The sequence below is a fragment of the Argentina silus genome (assembly GCF_951799395.1).
Source record: "Argentina silus genome assembly, chromosome: 9".
NCBI lineage: Eukaryota > Metazoa > Chordata > Actinopteri > Argentiniformes > Argentinidae > Argentina > Argentina silus.
This window is the reverse complement of record NC_139663.1, coordinates 7,517,955-7,537,371: the sequence shown is the minus strand read 5'-3', so window position 1 is coordinate 7,537,371 and position 19,417 is coordinate 7,517,955. Positions and strand designations below refer to the sequence as shown.

Here is a 19,417-nt window from a genome sequence, read left to right as displayed (position 1 = left end):
CTTCTCTGTCGTCTCACCACGGCTCTTCCCATGAATTCCAACCTCCTACTCCAGGCCTCAAGAATCAATTACTATTGATTTTCTTACAAAGTTCCCCGCACTCTCTAGGGCAGTCAAAAGAGGGGACAAAGGAGATAAAACCACAGGTGAATTACTAAAGTAACTCTGAGACTGATATTATTGAGTGCAAAGAGGACAATGGTTCAACTCCATTTCAAGGCATGGAGAAATGAGAGTAAATGGCATCCTCTACTAAGTGTGGGACATTTGAAATGACTTGTCTTTGGGAACTCAGCCAGGCCACAATTTGAAAGGCAGTCCCTCTTTATGACACAGTACAATGCGCAGAGACACTGGGGAAAATGCAGAGAATCCTGTTCAGTTGGCTTCACTCCGGCACAAATTTAGCAACCACTATGTGTTTATAGCTTTTTGTTGTTGGTAATGGAACTAGTGTGCCATCTATCTTCCAGCAATCTCAGCTAGAGGGCAACAAGCACACAGGGGAGGCCTCCATTGATCAATATTCAACTCATTTTTCGGAGTTTCGACGTTCATCTGCCCTTGGAAAAAATCCCAGCTTGACAGATATTTTTTTTGTCACAGTGGTGATTATATTATATTACTGTGCTCCTGTTTAGCCGAGATGGGATCTGGCACTGGTGGGAGTTGTTCACAGCACATATTGCTCACAACGTTCCATTCACAGTTCTTGTTTCTCCTTTGCTGTTCAGTTAAAGACTGTCCATCCTAATTCTTTCTCCCAATAGGTGAAATCTCCCTGTCATAATGACCCTGTCATCAGGAAAGTGCATCCTCGCAACCTAGGCTGCTTGACAAGATGGGTGGTGGATGTGTAGAGGAGAGAGTAGTCTAATATCTGCAGGTACTTACATGAAAGGGCCATGGTTTTATGTTTCAGGGGCATGTTAAGCCGACAGACAAAGTGGAACACAGTGGGGTGGTGGGAGAGGATGACAGATGATGTCGCCTGCTAGGCTCTACCCTAATGGTCTGCAAATGACTTGAAACTCTGGCCACAGGCTGTCATAATTAACTAGAGTACTACACTAGCTAAAAGGTAGAGGGCCTGGCATCTGACTCCTCTATGGGAAGTTCTCTCAGCGAGCAGAGCTAGTGAGAGAAAAAGAAGGGAGGTGCACTAGCCTTGGGAAGTGTGTGAGGTACACTGCACAAAGATGAGTTTGACAAATCCGATTGAGAATGACATTTGTATGTTGGCCTCCTGCCTATGGATCAACTCCCACAGCTGGGGCTGTGGATCAGGTAACACGCACACACAGTTAGATTGAATGTCTGTACAGATTCAAGTTGCTGATCTGTTGCAGAATAATTTGCATAACTGAATACACAGACATAATAATATTATGCACCCCTGAAATGGATGGGATTCGGCACCGAACGGCCAAAGTGTAACAGGCATGGGTGTTGAACATTCTTCGATGTAACAATCTGAGGAAACATGATCTCTTCAATAAATCATGTCGCTAAAACCGACAGATGTTAATATGTGATGAGATGAATGCCATGCACCACTTCCTGTAAAATGCAAATTGATATCAGACATGCAAACCTGTGACAAATGCATTTGCACATTCCTTAAACTCAACCACCTTCATGTTCTATCAGGGAAAAAAAGCTGTAAGCAATAAGAATCTTCAGAAGTAGTGAGATGCTCTGGGCCTGTCCCCACCTCAGAGCTGTATCTGTAGCAGTGAAAGAAGAGCCATTGATTTGTGATCTCTTGCACATTCATCCAACACCGACAGAAACTCTAATTGAGGCGAGTGGGGGGAGGGAGATTTTATAGCAGGAATCATACTTTTTTAATCAAGCAAAAAAACACCTTCAAACAAGACTGTTGACAGTTCCATTCTGAATAGCCAAATGCATAGGCTGTGAATTGCTGAGGAGTGTGGACAACCTTGCATATCTGGGTGAAACTGAGCTCAGTGCAAACATCAAGCTGTCAATACTTATACGTCAGAACTCTGCTAAAGGATTGGGGGGTTTTGACGCAAGGAGCCAGTTTAGAGCATTTAGTCAAGAGCGAAATCACTGTGTTGTGTTACGTTCTGTTCTCCCTTTCAGATTGTCACTCCTTGCTATTGGATACAATGTTTATGTCATGTTTATGATATTTTGAAGATTGTTTGGTAGGTATTAAAACAAAGGTTGAACCAATTCTAATGGGAGGAATGGAATTATGAAAACACAGGATAATTCTTCAAAAAGGATGAACCTGGTATGTAGACACCCACAATGTAAATGATTTTTTTTTTTTAATGAATTGCTTTTGCTTTGTGATATAGAATGGTGCATTCAAGATATCACATATTAACAAATCAAAACTCTATTGGGTAGACTTGGTTATTCAAAGAAGCTGAGAGACACAACAGTCTAGTTTATGGGATGTGCAAAATAAAAGGATTCACGGGAGGCAAGCTCCCTCTTGTGGATGGTAGTGAACAACACAGTGTTTCATTACAACACATACAGACATTTGTAAAGCATGAGGGGCATCAAAGACCATGACCCAATAACTTTTCTTTTTTTTTTAAACTTTTTAATTACATTTTACATTTTGTTCTTGCATTGGTAAACCAACAAAATGAATATAAATGTTTCTCTTTCAAAGAAATGCATTCTTTAAAAAATAAAAAAGATGAAAAATGCATATTAAAAGTGCATACACATCATCAGTAAAACATACAAATAAATTAACATAAAAGGCTCTGACACAGTCTCATGCACCTGCCCAAACTATTTTGTTTTCAATTGTTTTTCTCTCACTCTTTTAGGAAAACCTTTCAGAGGACTACTGTACAGAGAAACACTAAGATAGCGCCTACAATCCCCACAGGTACCAGTTCATGTAGTGTAGAGTACAGTCATGCTGCCTGGCTGCTCCTAGCAGGTGGTCAGTATCTCATGTCCAGTGCGTCAATCAAGAAGAGAAGAATGACATGTTTTTTCTTTCTATTAAGCTACTCATACGACAGTACAAAGATTTACCTAAAACTAGTTATGGCTAACTAACTAGCACTTTTGAATATGTCATATGTCCTGTATACACAGATATACTATAAGCCACACAACTGGTAGTCTTCTTTATGGAAAATGCAATGATGGCAAAAAAGGCTCTTAAAAGATGATAATCCCATTGCTTAACAGTGGCATTATTCATTAACTAACCAGCTTTAATACCAAATTCGATTAAATTAACCAGTTCCATATAAACATGACATGAGTAGGGTGGTCGAAATGCATATGTCATTTTAATGAGATGACTAGTAAGAACAGAGGTGGAGACTGTAGTTTCCGTAGTGTAAATGGAGTCCTTGCTGGTGAATAAGAGGGCAAGGGGAAGACTGATAACCTGCTCTCTAAAAAGAACACCAGTTAGGTAGGACAGCCCAGTGAACATGTACACCAGCACAGTAAAAACATAAAACAGGTTGACACTATAAACCTATGATCATGAAAGCATGTAAAGGCAGACACAATCCCTTAAAAAAAAGCTTATGACTATACATACATGTAGTGGAAAATTAAATTAAAATACAAAATACAATTTAAAAAACACACACAAAAGAAATGCTCAGCATTTTATAGATGTATGATTATTTCCGTTTCGCAAAGCAGTAACATTCTCACATTTATAATTTCAGAGTTATGAAAACCCTAAAACTTAAGTGTGCAAATAAAGCTATGGAAGTCACTAACCATGCTCTCCATCGCTGGTATTTGGAAAATATGATAAATGTAATATTACTTTCTGGTTCACATAGCAACAGTCTCTTGCATAGTTAAAGGACATGCATGCATTAGCGTTATCATGCAATACTGTTTTCCACAAGCATTACAATTGTATTTTCTGTGAATTGAGAACATTGATTATTGAGAAGGGGGAGCTACTTAAAAGCTAAAAGCCAAAATGAGAACAGAAGCTATCAGTTGCAACTGATGTCTGTGCATCACAAGAAAAAATATTAAAAAATATAAATGTTTTGTTATATAATGTTGCATCACCTTAACGTTGGCTTTATTTCAAAACAGACATTTCGTGAAAGGTTCTGGCCTGCACCAATGGAAGAGCAGAGCGGTTATATGCTTTCATAACATGGCAACAGGGGAATGTAACTGTATTGAACCTGGGTCACTGGCACAAGTAAAGACCATCTTAACCCTTTGAGCTAAAGCCAAAATATTAAATCTGAGCGCTGAAAAGACTTAAAGGTTTGAGGCATTATTACTCGTCATCACGCCAGGGTAATTCTGTGAAAGTTCTCTGCATCAGGTGAAAAAACAAAACATTTTAACAGTTTTTGCAACTTAATGACAGCAAACCACTTAATGACCAGAGGCAACAATTACAAGTGGCAAGTTGTCAAGACTGTTGCTGAACCCTGAAAACCACCATTACAGAATAATTCCTGCTTTGACCTAAATGCCTTATTATAGCATAGCTCTAATATGTGACAGCGGGTTTAAGCCATCTGAAGAGTAACATGAACCGAGGTGCTGTAGGTTTGAGAAACCTCAAATCTCAAAACCTTGGAGAATTGTGTCTCCTTCTCCACTAAGATTATGAGAACAGATATGAAATGTCATAAATGTGTTAAATGCACAAAGTACCCCCAATAGGGGTAGGGTATCTGAGGCTTTCAATATGTTGCAACCTCACCCACAAATTAACAATAGCATACCTTGCTAGTATTCTTAATAATAACTGATGTTTAGCATGTAAACAAAGTAAAACAGATGAACAATTGATAACTATTGCACTTGCAGGCTTGAGCATTGAGAGATTATCAAATGGCCTGACAAGCAGGGCAGTTCAGTGGCAGTTCAAAGCTAGAGCAACAGAAGCTATGTAGATATGGTGGCTTAACTTAATAATGACATTTGTTGTTTAATTATGAACAACTTGATTCGAGAAAATGCCATGCAGGTCCTGACAGTTTTAGTATTACATGGGCTACAAGGAAAATGCAAACTTGCCACTGAAATAACAGAGCAGTGTGAGCTATTAAGATTGTCCCGTCTTCGGCTTACGATCATTCAAAGGCAAATATTACAAATATAACTACTTTCACAGGCTATTATGGGTTTATCAGTACTCTATGGTAGCCTGCTATCCCATAAATGGCTGATAATTGTCAAAAATCTCACATGAGGTACCACAGGTTTTGAGAAGTGCTATCAGGATGTTCTACTGAGTTCGGAAAGGGTGTTTTTATGTTTTGGAAAGTATGCTTCAAGCCCCCAGTATTTCTAAATATGTGAAACAATGCCAGTGAAGCATTGCCCTTTGAACAGCACCAGGTGTATTAATGGAGAAATCTCTCAGAATTAACTCCATCAAATATTGCAAGACTAGTGTACCCTTTTACCGTTTCAAGTCCCAGGTCCATTACTCAAGTTTCATGTGACCTCTTTAAACCATGTATACATTAAAAATGACATTATAGATTTATAGTTCATTAAGTTATTGTATTTGCATTGTTCTGGGGGAAAAACATATTCCATATATACAAAGTGCTCTTAAAACATTCCTATTCAGTTTTGCGTAGTCGTAGACTTATACCATACTTTGCCAAAGGCAATGATTTGGTTCCATGACAGGATAGAAAGGCGCTTTTGATCAATTACATCTGGCTTATGAAAAGAAAAATACAGGTTTATACTATATACTATTTCTCTCTCTCTCTCACTCTCTCATATATATATATATATATATATATATATATATATATATATATATACATACACATACATATATATATATATATATATATCTTAGGCACATGAAAAGAAAATAGCTGCATTACCTAAAATGACGAAACTGCTATTGATATATCATTGAGGCTTCTGTGTTGGGCGTGCAGAAGATTGCATGCTGGAAGACAGCTTTCTGGAAGATGTCATCTTTACAAGAGGCCTTTTCCCATTCATGGGAGATGTAAGACTTGTCTCAGAAGTGGAAGACTTGGACTTGCCTATAGGTAATAGAGAGCGTCTGACAGGGGTGGAGGGCTTCGAGGACTCCCTCCCTTCAGTGACGGCCTCACTTGCATGAGACTCTGGAGAGGCCTGCTGTGAGGCGTTGGATGATTCCTCTCCCTCATCAGCACCATTGTTTTTAGTCTGACCACTCAGTCTGGCTGTCCTCTCTGAGACCTTCTTAGTCAGGATGGTGGTCTTACCCAAATCAGCCGACCGGCGGGTCTCTCGTTGCCGGAGCGCACTCTTAAAGAAGGACAGGCCTTTGTCCTCAGACTTGCTGCTGCGCCGTAGGTCTCTGGAAGAAACGCTGGGGGAGCGCAGACTGGTAATAGATGAGCTGCTACTGGAGCTCCTCAAAAATCTCCTCTCAGGCCGGACACCCTCACTACTCTTAGGCAGGAGGGTCCGGACTGCAAAGCTGCCTCTGTGCTTGTCAGACAGGGGGCTGGTGTAAAAAGAGTCCCGACTGGAGCTCCTTTCCAACAGTTTCTTCCGACTGGTGGAGTTCTTCTCTGTGCCAGAGTAACACTTCTTCGCAGTGGGAGAGGGGGAGGCTGAGGACTGTGGTGTGGAGCAAATGCGCTGTTTGCGCTGAGGGGTTCCAACCTCTGGACCCTGGGACTCTTTCTTTTTGGAGGGGGTCCCAGTGGGTGTGGCATTGCTGGTCTTGACATTAGCACTCTTGTCTTTAGAGTTGGTCACCTTGGGGCCCTTCACCTGCGGGCTGGAAGAAATTTGGGTGGTGGAGGATTTTGCGGTTGAGGGCACGCTCTGGCGCTTCTTGGAGGTTTTCTCTTGCTCAGCCTTGCTGGAGCTTTTTTTGGACCCTGTGCTTTCTGCCTTCAGGGCAGATCCACCAATACTGCTCTTACGCTTCTGCTCCTTTAAGGGGGTGACTTGTGTGTTTTGGTCCAGGGTTGTTATCTGATTGTTGTTATCAGTTGGGTCACCCTTGGTATTCTTCTTGTCAGACGGTGTGGGGGCCCTGCAGTAGACCTCGTCTAGGAACCTCTTGCTGTTGTCCTGATCACTGCTGTTGCCCTCCATCATGGCCAGAGGAGCCCTGCTGCCATAGGGGCGCTCATGCCTGCTGTAGCTACCAAAGCAGGATGTGGATACTTTGTCATCGCAGGCCTCTCCTATCCTCTCTAAAGGGGGGGAGGAACGAGAGTCCAGGGAGAAGCGCGAGGGGGAGTTGGACCTCATCTGGAGCTTGGCGGAGAGGGACCATGAGGGCTTGATCACATTCTCACTGAAGGCCAGAGGGCTGGTGATGGACGATCTGGAAGACAGGCTCTGTCTCTGAATGCTCCTCACAAATGGACGGGTAGAGAATCCACCTAAATAGAGAGGCCAGAGGTTTAAATCAATAGGGGCATAGAAAGAAAATGTAGTCCACTTTGGTCTTTAAACTGAGCTTGGCTACATATCCAGTAATACCAGAAATGAATGGCTATACACGAGAGCGAGGACAGGACTAGTGTACTGGCTGAAGAAGAAACCGGATCTGAACTGGTCTCTCACCGTCATCTTCAATGCGGTCCGCTGTGAACTCCACGGACTCAGCCAGGGAGACCAGAGATGTACGTCTGGAGGAAGCCCCAGAGGCCAGGCTGGGCGGCCTGCTCCCTGGCAGCCTGTTAATCCAGTGGTCACAGAGGGATGAGCTGGTGGAGCCTGACCCAGGTAGAGAAACAACAAACCCTCAGCTCTCACTTTCACCAAACACACTCAGGGGAGCCTTTTTGTTTGACCGACACAGTGCACAGTACAAGAGGCCAGCAGGTATCACTCAACTCACATGCAGCATTTAGCCGCAAAGTTTTCCTTTGTTTAGGGCATAGGTTGAAATGGACATTCCATTTCAATGTTACTTAAAGGAAAGAGATCTGTAGCATGCATTACAAAACAGGGAGCGGCTCATTTCCCCTCAGAGTTTTTCTAACCCTAAAGAAACAGATAGAACTGGACAAATGTGTAAGGAAAATCAAACAAACCAAAGGAACTGTTACTCACCTGCAACCGAGCTGTTGGCTGACCAGGAGGGGATGGTGGTCCTCCTCTGGTAAAACAGGATGTAGGCAGTCTGCTGACACACGTCATCATCAGCAACAGGCTGAACCTCACTGTCATCAAAGCAGTACCACTGGCCGTCAATGGAGTTTTTACAGTAAGCTGTGGGGACAAAGACATAAAAGGGATTCAAGGTGATGAAAGTACTTTCATTGAAGAAGGACAGGGAAGGGAAACTATAGACACTCAAATAAAAACTTATTCAATGTGCAGGCACAGCAAAATATCCTTATATTTTTTGTTTACCTTTGTGAAAATAAAATAAAAATAAAAATACAACATAAGATAAGATGACTACCCAGCTGCTTAAACATTGGACGTTACCTGTATAGTGGCCTCCATGCATGTTTCCATGGTGATTGCAAACAGCATATAGGTCGTACAGGTAGTCGCCTGGGTTGCGTCCTAGGCCGTAGGGACGTCTCCATGGTGACCAGTGGGAGGGCAGGCTCCAGCTGCTCTGGCTCCTCTTGACCATGTGTGGTGCCATGTCCATGCCCATCAGAGGGAACCTCACCATGTTCTGCATCTTCACCCTTCTGTCTGCCTCCTACAGAGGGAGAGCACAGACACATCAGCACACAGTCAGCTGTACTCATCTACCTCTTGTGATAGAACAAATAATGTTAGATGATTTGTACTTAATAGATTGCAGGAAAGGTTAACTTAGAATACTGTACTGTATTTTCACTGAACTGCTGAAATTTTCCATTCTATGCGGAGGCGTGCTGAATGCAAGAGTTGTGTGCCAAAGATGGTCTTTGAAGTGCTTACTGTAAGCACTCAAGGTCTCCTTAATTAATATTTGGAGACTGTCCAACCAAAACAAGATACTGTCCCACCAGATACATTTGATCATAAACTGCTGCCGTTAAGGGCCGTGTGGTGCGAGGACCATTTGACCTGTTTTGCATATCCTGTTATATCTATGTATGAGCAGAACTAACTAATAAAGAGGCCTGCCACTGGTGTTCGCGGGGGTCATTTGGGGCATGCTTACTTAGAGTGTTTTAACTGTGCTCTCTGCTACAGCATTAAAATAAACCTTATAGAAGTTTGAAGTCATTTCTCAGTACTCTCTTTATTGATAAGTAATAGATTTCCACAACACGTTTAACAGACCAGCTAAGAGTGTAGATAAGATAATAAAAAATAACATATAGTCAGTAGGCCAAAGCAAGAGAATATAACTACAGCAGAAAACAGGCATCAATGTGATTTCACAATACATCTTGAGGGCATGTTGAAGTATATTGATGCAGTACCTGTCTGAACCTCTTGAGGTGCAGTATGAGCACATCCGGCAGAGTCCAGAGGCTGAGCTTGATGCGGCCCTGCTGTAGCTGCTTGCAGTGGGGACAGCGCCAGGCATCATCAGGGGCCAGCTGGAACACAGACAGCACAGGGCAGCAGCCATCAAGGACAAGCTCTTACCGCAGTGCTTTTAAATCAGCATCACACACAAGGGGGAGGCTCCGACTGAACCATTCCACATTTTACAGAGCCCACATTTCTGTGACCAGAGCTCTTTTCAAAGCAGTTCTTAAAACTGACCACCAGCCTAACCACAGTGTATATTCAGACTTTATCTGGTGTCCTTCCAGAGTTGGAGAGGCCATTATAAATGTTATATTTCAAACAAAACATTAGAGGAGGAATGTCCAGCAACCAAAAATCAAAGGTTATTTGATATTCAGCATAACAAACTAGTGGGTAAATGGGGAATGTTAGATTTCCAAGTCTCTTTTCTTGAAAATACACATCGCTGCATAGTAATGCAGTGTTTTCTGTAGCCCTATCTACCAACATATGTTTTTTTACTTTCAAATGTGTGTGTGTTACCTGCTCCTCTTTGGTGTAGAGCTGGAGGCACTGAGCGAGGGTGCAGGCCTGGGGCTGATGGTGTTGCTCTCTGTGCAGATACACACTCTCAGCATCAGGGATGTACTCTTCCTCAGTGTGTCCAAACAGACTGCAGGGAAGGGGAGCAGTCAGCCAGTCACCCAAAAACACACTCAACTGGGATCATGTAAGGCCTCCTTAAAACACAAATATTAACTCTGCCACTTCCCAACAAGGGATGACTGCTTAGGTAATATCTTGGAGGATTTCAGTCAATGCTATTCCATTCCTATATTACCCTGTCCCAAATTCAGAAGCATGGCTTGAAAGATTAGAGCAAACAAACATCGAAGTGCTCTGCCTCCGCTCTCTTGCCCCTCTCTGTAGACAAACAAACTTGTTTCTCTACTGAGTATTCTGTGCTTTATGGGTAATATGTATGGCCATGTATCTCCCTGCAGGATAAATCTCATCACAAACCAGAAACATGCAGTTTATCAAAGTGATGCAGAGCACCAGTTTCACTCACTAATCCTTGGTCTCTTTGTCCCACTCCACCACTATCTTGACATGCGGCGGTCCCCCTTGCCCACAGGACTTGTATGCTCTGCAGAGGAAAGATTCGGTTGAGAAACCAAAATAAGCCACTTTCATAATGCTGTCAGACAACTTAAAATCTATTCACCAATAAGTTACACACGCCTAAACATCAACACACTAAACAGATGAGTGAAACAGACTGATGTGTTTCATAAATTAGGTTTCATTCTAGCTTGGAGGACAATAAAGTATTCTGCTCCATTTCATTCTGTGCAATAAACAAGTTGAGCAACTGGGACATAAACCAAACTCACTTAGCAAGCAGTGTGTATGAAGAGAAAGGACAAAAGCATGTTAAGGCTTGCCATTTAATCCAGGCAATAGAAACGCACCCATCTGACAGGGCTCGTGTGTGAAAGAGGATTAGGGGCTGTTAAAACAGCGCACATTGGGGGGGGGGGTGACTTATTTTGAAATGTGACAATGAAAGAACCAAAGCTGGAAAACAAGGGAGGTGAAGACCAACCTTTCTACTGTTGGGTGACACAGAGGCTGCTCCTCTTGGGGCAGGAGGTAGGTGATTCCAACAACCCCAACCACCCGCAGGCTGAAAGGCCCCACCTACAGGTACAACAACAACCACCTCAGTTACTCTTGCCATGTTCCCACCACCCAACTCCTGCAGTCATGCTGGCATAAAGATTAAAAGCACTAAAAAACCAGACCAGCGGCATTCTAAAGCAAATGATAAGTCTGATATGCAGGCACAGAAAACAGTTTGAAATGCAATAAAAATCACTGTGCTTGCTAAAGCCACCGCAGGTTACATTCAGACTATGCAATCACCCACGCACCTGAATATAAACTCCAGGCCTTAGCAGATGACGCATTTTCTCCAGGATCTCCTTCTGCAGAATATCCCAGGTCACAGTGCGCTCCATGTACAGTACAAACGGAAGACCAAACCTGAAAGAGGAATGTTTTCCACCATTGTTTATAGGCTCCACGTACAACTTAACAAATACTATCCTTGCATTCCAAACAGGACTAGTAGAAGTAGAAGACTGTGAGACTTTGAGCTTTGGTACCTCCTTCCTTGGTGGCCAGTGCAGGCTCTGTTGCAAATCAGTAGGATCATCTTGTCTGCTCCTACGTTCTTATTGGGAGATGCAGTTGCAGGATTCACTGCCCCTTGCATGAAGGATGGAGTCCTGCTACTCTCAGTGCCATACTTCAGGTTGTTCTGATTCAGGTTTGCAAGAAGGCTCCCTGTGGTTGGGCAAAGAGTCTCAGAGTCATGCATGGGTTTCTATACTACATCAACATTTAAGTGTATGAAAGACAAATGCAATATATCTACAGTATTCAACAATATCTGACACAAAAAAATATCTAGATAGTAAAGGTACGTACCTCTTTTCGTTCTTATGTTCTCCAGTCTAAAGGTCTCGGGCGTCTCAAAGGCAAAGATGGAATCACTTTCTTGTATAATGTCAAGATCGTCATCATCATCACAAAAAGAGCGATGGAAACCGTCGTAGTACATCTCAGTCAAGACAAACTGCACAGAAAAAGGAAGAAAAGGCCAGAGAGATGCCTTTGAACCAGCTGTGAACATATTTGATTGATGTGAAATCAGCCAGAGAACAAAAGAATTAGGCCATGTCCCCTTTCAATGTATTAATAATGGGAAAATAAACTACTATATCATCGTAAATCTCTGCACACCTTTTACACAAATACAGACTCTAGAAATGAATTACACACCACCATCTCAACCCCTTACTTGTTGAGTTTTTCCACTATTCTCCCCACCGTTTCACTCACACAGGCCAGGTTTTCACAGAAACCCACACATTGTAATCCAATGACAATGTGGAAGTTTGAGCCACATCAAGCACAAGCCTCAGTTTGTTGTTCTTGGATACAATGGGCTCTCTCTGGGTGATCCCTTTATCCTGATGATTTAAGAGTCTCTGTACACCCAATACCACATCACTGCAAATAACACTCAGATGGCACACCTGCTGGTATAATGAGTCTGGGAGCCAGGAATTAAAGGAAATTAAAGGGAAAATAAGCCTTTCTATGGGGCTCCGTCGCTACCATTTTCAGATAAGAATCCTTAGTAAATCCTGAAAAGCCGCTTGGTAGTGGTATCCAAATTAGCATGTAAGTTAGCACCCTCACGTAAGAATCTGACCAATCCTTGATTCTAATGCCTGTCAAAATACAGAATATGAATAATAAATGATTCATGGGATTCAAGGTCACCTTGACGGACAGTTTGTAGTCAAAGCAGGTTGGGAGAGAAGTACTGAGCAATGGTGTAGGCCTATGGCTGTGCTTACACCCTGTACCGTGCTTGTTGAAGGGACCCATAGATTCCCATTTCCCTCCTCTGTCTGCTCTCAAAATCCTGTCACAATGCTATTACAGGATGATAGCTGCACTATCAGCCTTCTCTCTAGCTGAAGGACTGCTGAACATAGCAGTGGGTGTTTGTGACCTAGAACAACAGAGGAGTGGCTGATAAGAGGACAGTGGCATCACCTGGTCCAGCGGAATCTTGGTCTCGCGTGACACAGCATCTCTCAGTCTGGACACAGTGCTGTTGAGGGGCACAGCCACTCCGATCCTCATACAGTGAGAATATTTCCCCTGGTAAACTACTGTCACATACAGAGGCCTGGGAGGAGAGAGGGAAGACAGCAGGTAATGAAAATGACACAAGAAGATTAGCAGCATGCATGGAATGCTCATTACACAGGACAGGTTACCACTTCCTCTAATAACACTGCTACTATACATCACTGCCTGTCTCATTTGTGATTACTGTGTGAGCAGGATTCCTCTGGTGAGGGTGTAGATCAGTCCTACTCTAAGCTGACAGGACCAAAAACTAAGTCAGCATAGCACAGCAACAAAGCTTTTTCAGCAGTTCTACATACCCCTTATCTTTGAGTACTCTTCAGTCCAAAAGTAGTGGGCCTTTCTATCTAATTGAGTTTCACTGCTTTTGCCGCAATCTAAGTGGAATCAGCCTTCTCATGAGCTCGGCTGGGGCTCTACTCCCTGTGAAATCCTCCCAGTTACACTGTCACTGTCATACATGCTCTTGTCCAACCTCCACTGTGTCCTTTCAACCCCTGGACTTTGACTAAACCTCTAGACTGTAGCCATGACAGATTCAACAAAAAATTATTATTCTTAGAAGTAGCCTGTGCTTTTCAGACCAGTGATAACAAACATTTGAAAAAATAATTCTGTTGCTTTGGAGGACGAGAATTGAAAGTCATCCAAAGAGCATTATTCTGTCGTCAATCAGACATGCTAGGACAAATGTGACAGTAATTGCCAGTGCCCATCTCCTAATTTCCCATCTTTAATTATGCATGGATAGTAATGAATTTAGCATCTTAAAAAAGAATCTACATTGAACAGGGAGCTCTCTTCTCAATCTGACAGGGTCTTAAAATAGCATCACTGTGTCGTGAGGCACCAAAGTCCCTTGCTTAAGCACCAATAGGCCCTCTATCCATCAAATGCAAGACTAGACAGGAGGTTCGTGTTTTTGGTGATTTTTGACTCTACTGTGTGTTAAAATATATATAGTTTGGATGGTGAAGATTTTTTTCATCTACCAGACACATTCAACAAGTAATTAATCTCTGCTGCTCTCTCTTAGAAACTCAAATTCACTAACTATGACCTGATACTTAAGTAAGTGTACACATTTATTTAAAAAAACATACATCTTCCTTTTAGATTTCAAGAATGTCCATTTTACATTTTCTCTGGGAAAATGTTTGGCCATTCAAATTCACTGAGCCAATAGACTAGTCCCATAATTACAGGCATGGTTAGGTCTACAGAAAGTCGAATTACATATTTGGCCACAAACTACATTCTTCCCCTTCCATGCTTCACTTGTGCATCACTGGGAATTCAAATAGACTAGCCTACTCCTCAGGCATCCAGAATGGCAGTAAAGATATCAGATGAACATGTCAACACCTGTCAAGGGAGTTTCAACCAGCAGGCCCCATGCTGGGGCACAGCAGTGGTGTGTACTCACCGTGTGTGAGGTAAGGGGATGGGCAGAGAGATGCAGAGGAAAGGATCAAAGGTGTTGCTCTGTTTTTGGCAATGCGGGCAGGTGAGTGAGGACCTGTCGGCGAAAGGTAGCAAAATCACAAATTTGTGGCAGAGACATGACACAGCTGAAGAATATAAAACTCCAAGGCATTAAAAGCTACCTGTACTGGGCCTGGAATAGTTCTTGCACAAATGAACCAGCAGAGAGGGGAAAGGAAGGCCCCTCTAGACCTCCATCATCCTCTTCAATTGGTGGCTGAAAGAACAAAAAGAGCACAGAAATGAGCAGGAGATTTGGGCTACATCTCTAAGACATTTTCCTTATTTCTATGTTTTCAATAGAGCAGAGCGGACATGAACCAACCCTGCATACCTTAGTCAGTCACATCACGATAACATTAGCAGCTCCTTCCTTCTACCTCTCACCAACAATGCTACCTCTCCTCCCAAACCCACTGTGCAACTCCCAGTCCCTGGTTTAGCAGATTTCTCCCCCCTCTCCCCTGAGGATGTTCTAAAGCTGGTCACATCCAAGCGGGCAACCACCTGCCCCCTCGATCCTATCCCCTCCCCCTTTCTCCAATCCATCTCCAAAGACCTCCTTCCGTTCCTTACCACCTTAATCAATTCCTCTCTATCCACAGGATCTGTCCCAGCTGCCTTCAAGACAGCCAGAGTCAAGCCTCTTCTCAAGAAACCAACTCTTGACCTGTCTGCTGTCCATAACTACAGACCGGTATCCCTTCTCTCCTTCTTATCTAAAACCCTTGAACATGCTGTCTCTAACCAACTGTCTAACTACCTCCTTCAAAACAACTTCCTTGACCCTCACCAATCCGGCTTTGAAGCTGGGCACTCTACTGAAATTGCTCTCCTCGCTGTCACAGAGGCTCTCCACTCCGCTCAAGCTTCCTCCCTCTCCTCTGTTCTCATTCTTCTGGACCTGTCTGCTGCATTTGACACAATAAACCACCCAATCCTTCTCTCCACCCTCTCAGAATTGGGCATCTCTGGCTCTGCACTCTCCTGGTTTGCATCCTACCTGGCCGATCGCTCCTACCAGGTGACGTGGAGAGGATCGCTGTCCTCTCCACGACCCCTCACCACTGGTGTCCCCCAGGGCTCTGTCCTTGGGCCTTTACTGTTCTCTCTCTACACCAAATCTCTCGGCACTGTAATTTCTTCGCATGGTTTCTCCTATCACACCTACGCAGATGACACACATGTCTCGGCATGTCTTGCAGACATTGCTGCTTGGATGTCAGCCCACCACCTAAAGCTCAACCTTGACAAGACTGAGCTGCTCTTCCTCCCAGGGAAAGCCTGCCCTCTCCAAGACTTCTCCATCACAGTAGAAAACTCTACTGTGACCTCCTCCCATACAGCCAAGAACCTTGGGGTGATCCTTGACAACCGCTTATCCTGTGTGGCGAACATCACAGCGACAGCATGCTCCTGTAGATTCTCTACAACATCAGAAGGATACGTCCATTCCTCACCAGAGAAGCAGCACAACTTTTGGTCCAAGCACTTGTAATCTCTCGCCTTGACTACTGCAATGCACTCTTGGCCGGACTCCCCACCTCCTCCATCAGGCCTCTGCAGCTCATCCAGAACGCTGCCGCTCGTCTGGTGTTCAATCTTCCCAAATTCTCCCATGTCACGCCCCTCCTCCGCACCCTCCACTGGCTCCCAGTAGCAGCTCGCATCAAATTCAAGACCCTGGTGCTTGCCTACCGGGCGGCAAAGGGAACAGCCCCTCCCTACTTGCAAGCAATGGTTAGCCCCCAAACCCCTGCAAGATCACTCCACTCCTCCACCTCGGCTGCCCACCTATACTAACCCTAACCCCGAGACCTCTTCTCCCCTGCTACCCCCCTGTACAAGTTCTCTCCTGCTAATAAAATATATTTAAAATAAATTAAAAAATATTAGCCTACTGGCATTACGACTGCCAAAGGCCCCTGGTGTGAGCATTGATTACTTTGTCTTATGATGACTGATAGATGATTTACTTACTTAAACAAATGTATTTGTTGTACGTCACTTTGGATAAAGGCGTCTGCTAAATGCCATAAATGTAAATGTAGTCAGTCACATCTGAAAATGATTAAATTCTATAGTCAGTGATCATCCAAAGCACTGTCAGCAAGGCATCAAAGGTTAAGACACTACGACACCAAAAGACGACCCAAGCTGCTGCTCCTCTGGCTCACCATCCCTTGAGGCTATGCCATTTGACCAATTTAATCGAAAACGCTTTGTGAGATCAGTCACGTCACAGCTGCTTTGCACGACTAACTGAGCAAGGAGCTGTGTAAGTAGACAGAGACAGAATGCCCAGAGGCACAAAATTACCTTCTGTTCACTCTCCCAAAGGAGATGAATCGGTCAACAGTGTAAAATATGGAGGGGCCTCCGTCTCCAAACCTGTTTGTTCTGGTTTTCTGGCAGATTGATATGTGATCCTGATAAGGGACTTTTATGACTTTCATTCTAAAACGGGTTGGGTCAGTAAATCCTCCCTACAGAATACCAGGGCCCTCCCCTCCACTGTTATTATGGTTTGAATGTCTGATGCTTCAAAGGACACCTCAATTAGCATACCACCTCCTGAGACAGGAGCTGCTCATGCTGCTGACTCACCTCAGGTACAGTTCAATATTCAAGGCTTTCTCAAACTCTAAAAGTCACATAACTGTCTTGTGCTAACTTGGCCACTACTAGCATGAAGATGCATCATTCACCTTCTGAACTCTTAAGACCAGTGCGGTCCACAAATGTAGATACTGTATCTAAATAAGCAGTGAACTCAAGACTCCTGAGTGTGTGGACTTCACCTTTATAGACGGCCTGTTATTGGGGAGGACAATGTTGTTGAGGTCCTCATGCACTCGGTCCAGAAGCCAGAGCAGAAACTCCTGGGCATCATGCTGAGCATTACCTCTGTACTGCAAAGCATTTTTGGACACAGCATTCTGTAACAAACAGCAAAGAGATAACACTGATTAGAGCACTGAGATCACACAATAAATATGCTTGAACATGAGGGATCAAACTGTGGGATCCTTTGAGGTTAGACGTGTATTTGGGATTATCAGCCATTAACGTACAGGGAAACTAGGTCTCCCTACTATCATTTGAGGCACATAATCATGTCCAGTATTATTCTGCATTACAGAACTAAAAGCTTGTGTTTGCAGAAACCATGCAATAACTTACTTTGAACTCCCGACTATGTTGTGGGGTATACTCAAACGTCCACAAAGCCCGGACCAGTCCAGACAGCTGTTCTGTCACCTCGCCTCTGTCCTGAGGTCCTTTTCTCTGCAAATGCACGCCATTTGTCTTCGGTTTCTCCTCATCCGTTTCATCCCCCCGGTATTGTTCCAGTGCCAAATACTCAGCAAAGAGTTCAGTGTTGCTCAGGCACTGCAGAATTGCATTCATGAAGCAAGTGTTTCCATGGTTTTTCAGACCAGAGACTCCAGGGACCTTATCTCCAGAGAGGAAACTCCCACAGTCACCATCGTCCAAGGGTAGTGAATCTTTGCCTCCCGTCTTAAAAGATGTGAACCCTCCATCGTCCCTGTCACCCTCTGTAGAGTGCACCTCCGACCCAAAATGGGACAAGGTTGACAAGGTCCTAAGGACTCTGCTCATAAAACTACCCACTGAGCGCACAGATCCCCGCCTGAAGAGCTTCTTGCTGAAGCCAGATTTCTTCTCCTTAGTCGTGGCTTTACCAGACATGATTACCTTTCTTGTAGGTGGCTACACAATCTCAAAATACAAACGTTCTGTGCGTAACAAGCTGGGCTATTTGAGTGACTATTCGTGCTACATCTCAACTGAGAAGCCAGCAAGCTAGCTAAAGCGTTAGCTAGCTGGCCAGCTACATCTCATATAGCTAGAATGATGGACAGCTTGTTAGAAAACACACATTTCTCATGCTATCGAGCTAGCTGACTAGATCTGTTTTAGCTAGCCATTGAGACCTAGTTAGCTAAGCGGCTGCCATCTGAATAACACTTGTGAGTATGAATCGATAGCGAGCTAGTAATGATGGGTCGCTAACAACAACAATCCGGCCCATACCAGCTAGCTAGCCAATTAGCCAACTTACTTAGCTATCTGTCAAAAGTTGTCTTACCAAGTAAATCCGTATGTAGTAGCTAGCTAAACAAGTTCGCATGTTGTCCTTTCTTGTAGCTAGTTTGTAGTATTGCTTTAAGTTATCTTACCTGCGCAAATTAGCTATCTACTGGCTCGCTGGACCTATGCTACCTGGCTATGTCAAAGAAGATACATGTAGACTACGCCGCCCCGCGGTCAATGAATGGTGAAAGTAGCACGACCAGAGACGACTAGCTAGCTAACTAACTAGCGTAGCTACCATGATGAACAAGACAGTCCACCTTCAGAAGTGGCATTCCATTTCTATTCGTAACACGATTCGCTTCGTTGATTCAGAGCCCTCTCTGAAACTTCGGTGGAATTTGTATGATTTCTGACGCTTCTGAAGCCAAATACTATTCTCCCAAAACGGAGTTTCGATTGAGGGGAGGCCGTTTTATAATTTTACCCTATGAGTTCAAAATCACAACACTAAGGGGCGACTGTAAGAGCTGACGTAAAAAGAGTCATCGGCTCGCAAAATAAGTACGTACAGCCTTTTTCATGATAAAAGTCGTGGTCAGGTGGAATCTCATTCAATCTCAATCTCATTGAATTGTAAACTAACACATATACTTACACTTATACATTATGCATAGAGGACAACTATGGAAACAAGTTTGGAGTAAACATGTTTTTTTTTCACCCCCACGAATGA

At 43.6% G+C, this 19,417-nt stretch overlaps 1 protein-coding gene across 1 annotated transcript; it reads right to left on the bottom strand.

Moving 5' to 3' along the window:
• Positions 1–2,436: 2,436 nt before the first annotated feature.
• usp31 (ubiquitin specific peptidase 31) lies at positions 2,437–19,108 on the bottom strand. Its single transcript, XM_083677084.1, has 16 exons — positions 17,806–19,108; positions 17,424–17,561; positions 14,745–14,839; positions 14,564–14,656; positions 13,039–13,174; positions 11,899–12,046; positions 11,574–11,754; positions 11,340–11,451; positions 11,012–11,106; positions 10,475–10,552; positions 9,946–10,075; positions 9,369–9,488; positions 8,428–8,653; positions 8,047–8,205; positions 7,555–7,707; positions 2,437–7,370 (listed from the first exon to the last, which is right to left on the bottom strand). The coding sequence occupies exons 1-16, from the start codon at positions 18,334–18,336 to the stop codon at positions 5,884–5,886; spliced, it is 3,882 nt and encodes a 1,293-aa protein (XP_083533210.1). The 5' UTR covers positions 18,337–19,108; the 3' UTR covers positions 2,437–5,883.
• Between the last annotated feature and the right edge of the window lie 309 nt (positions 19,109–19,417).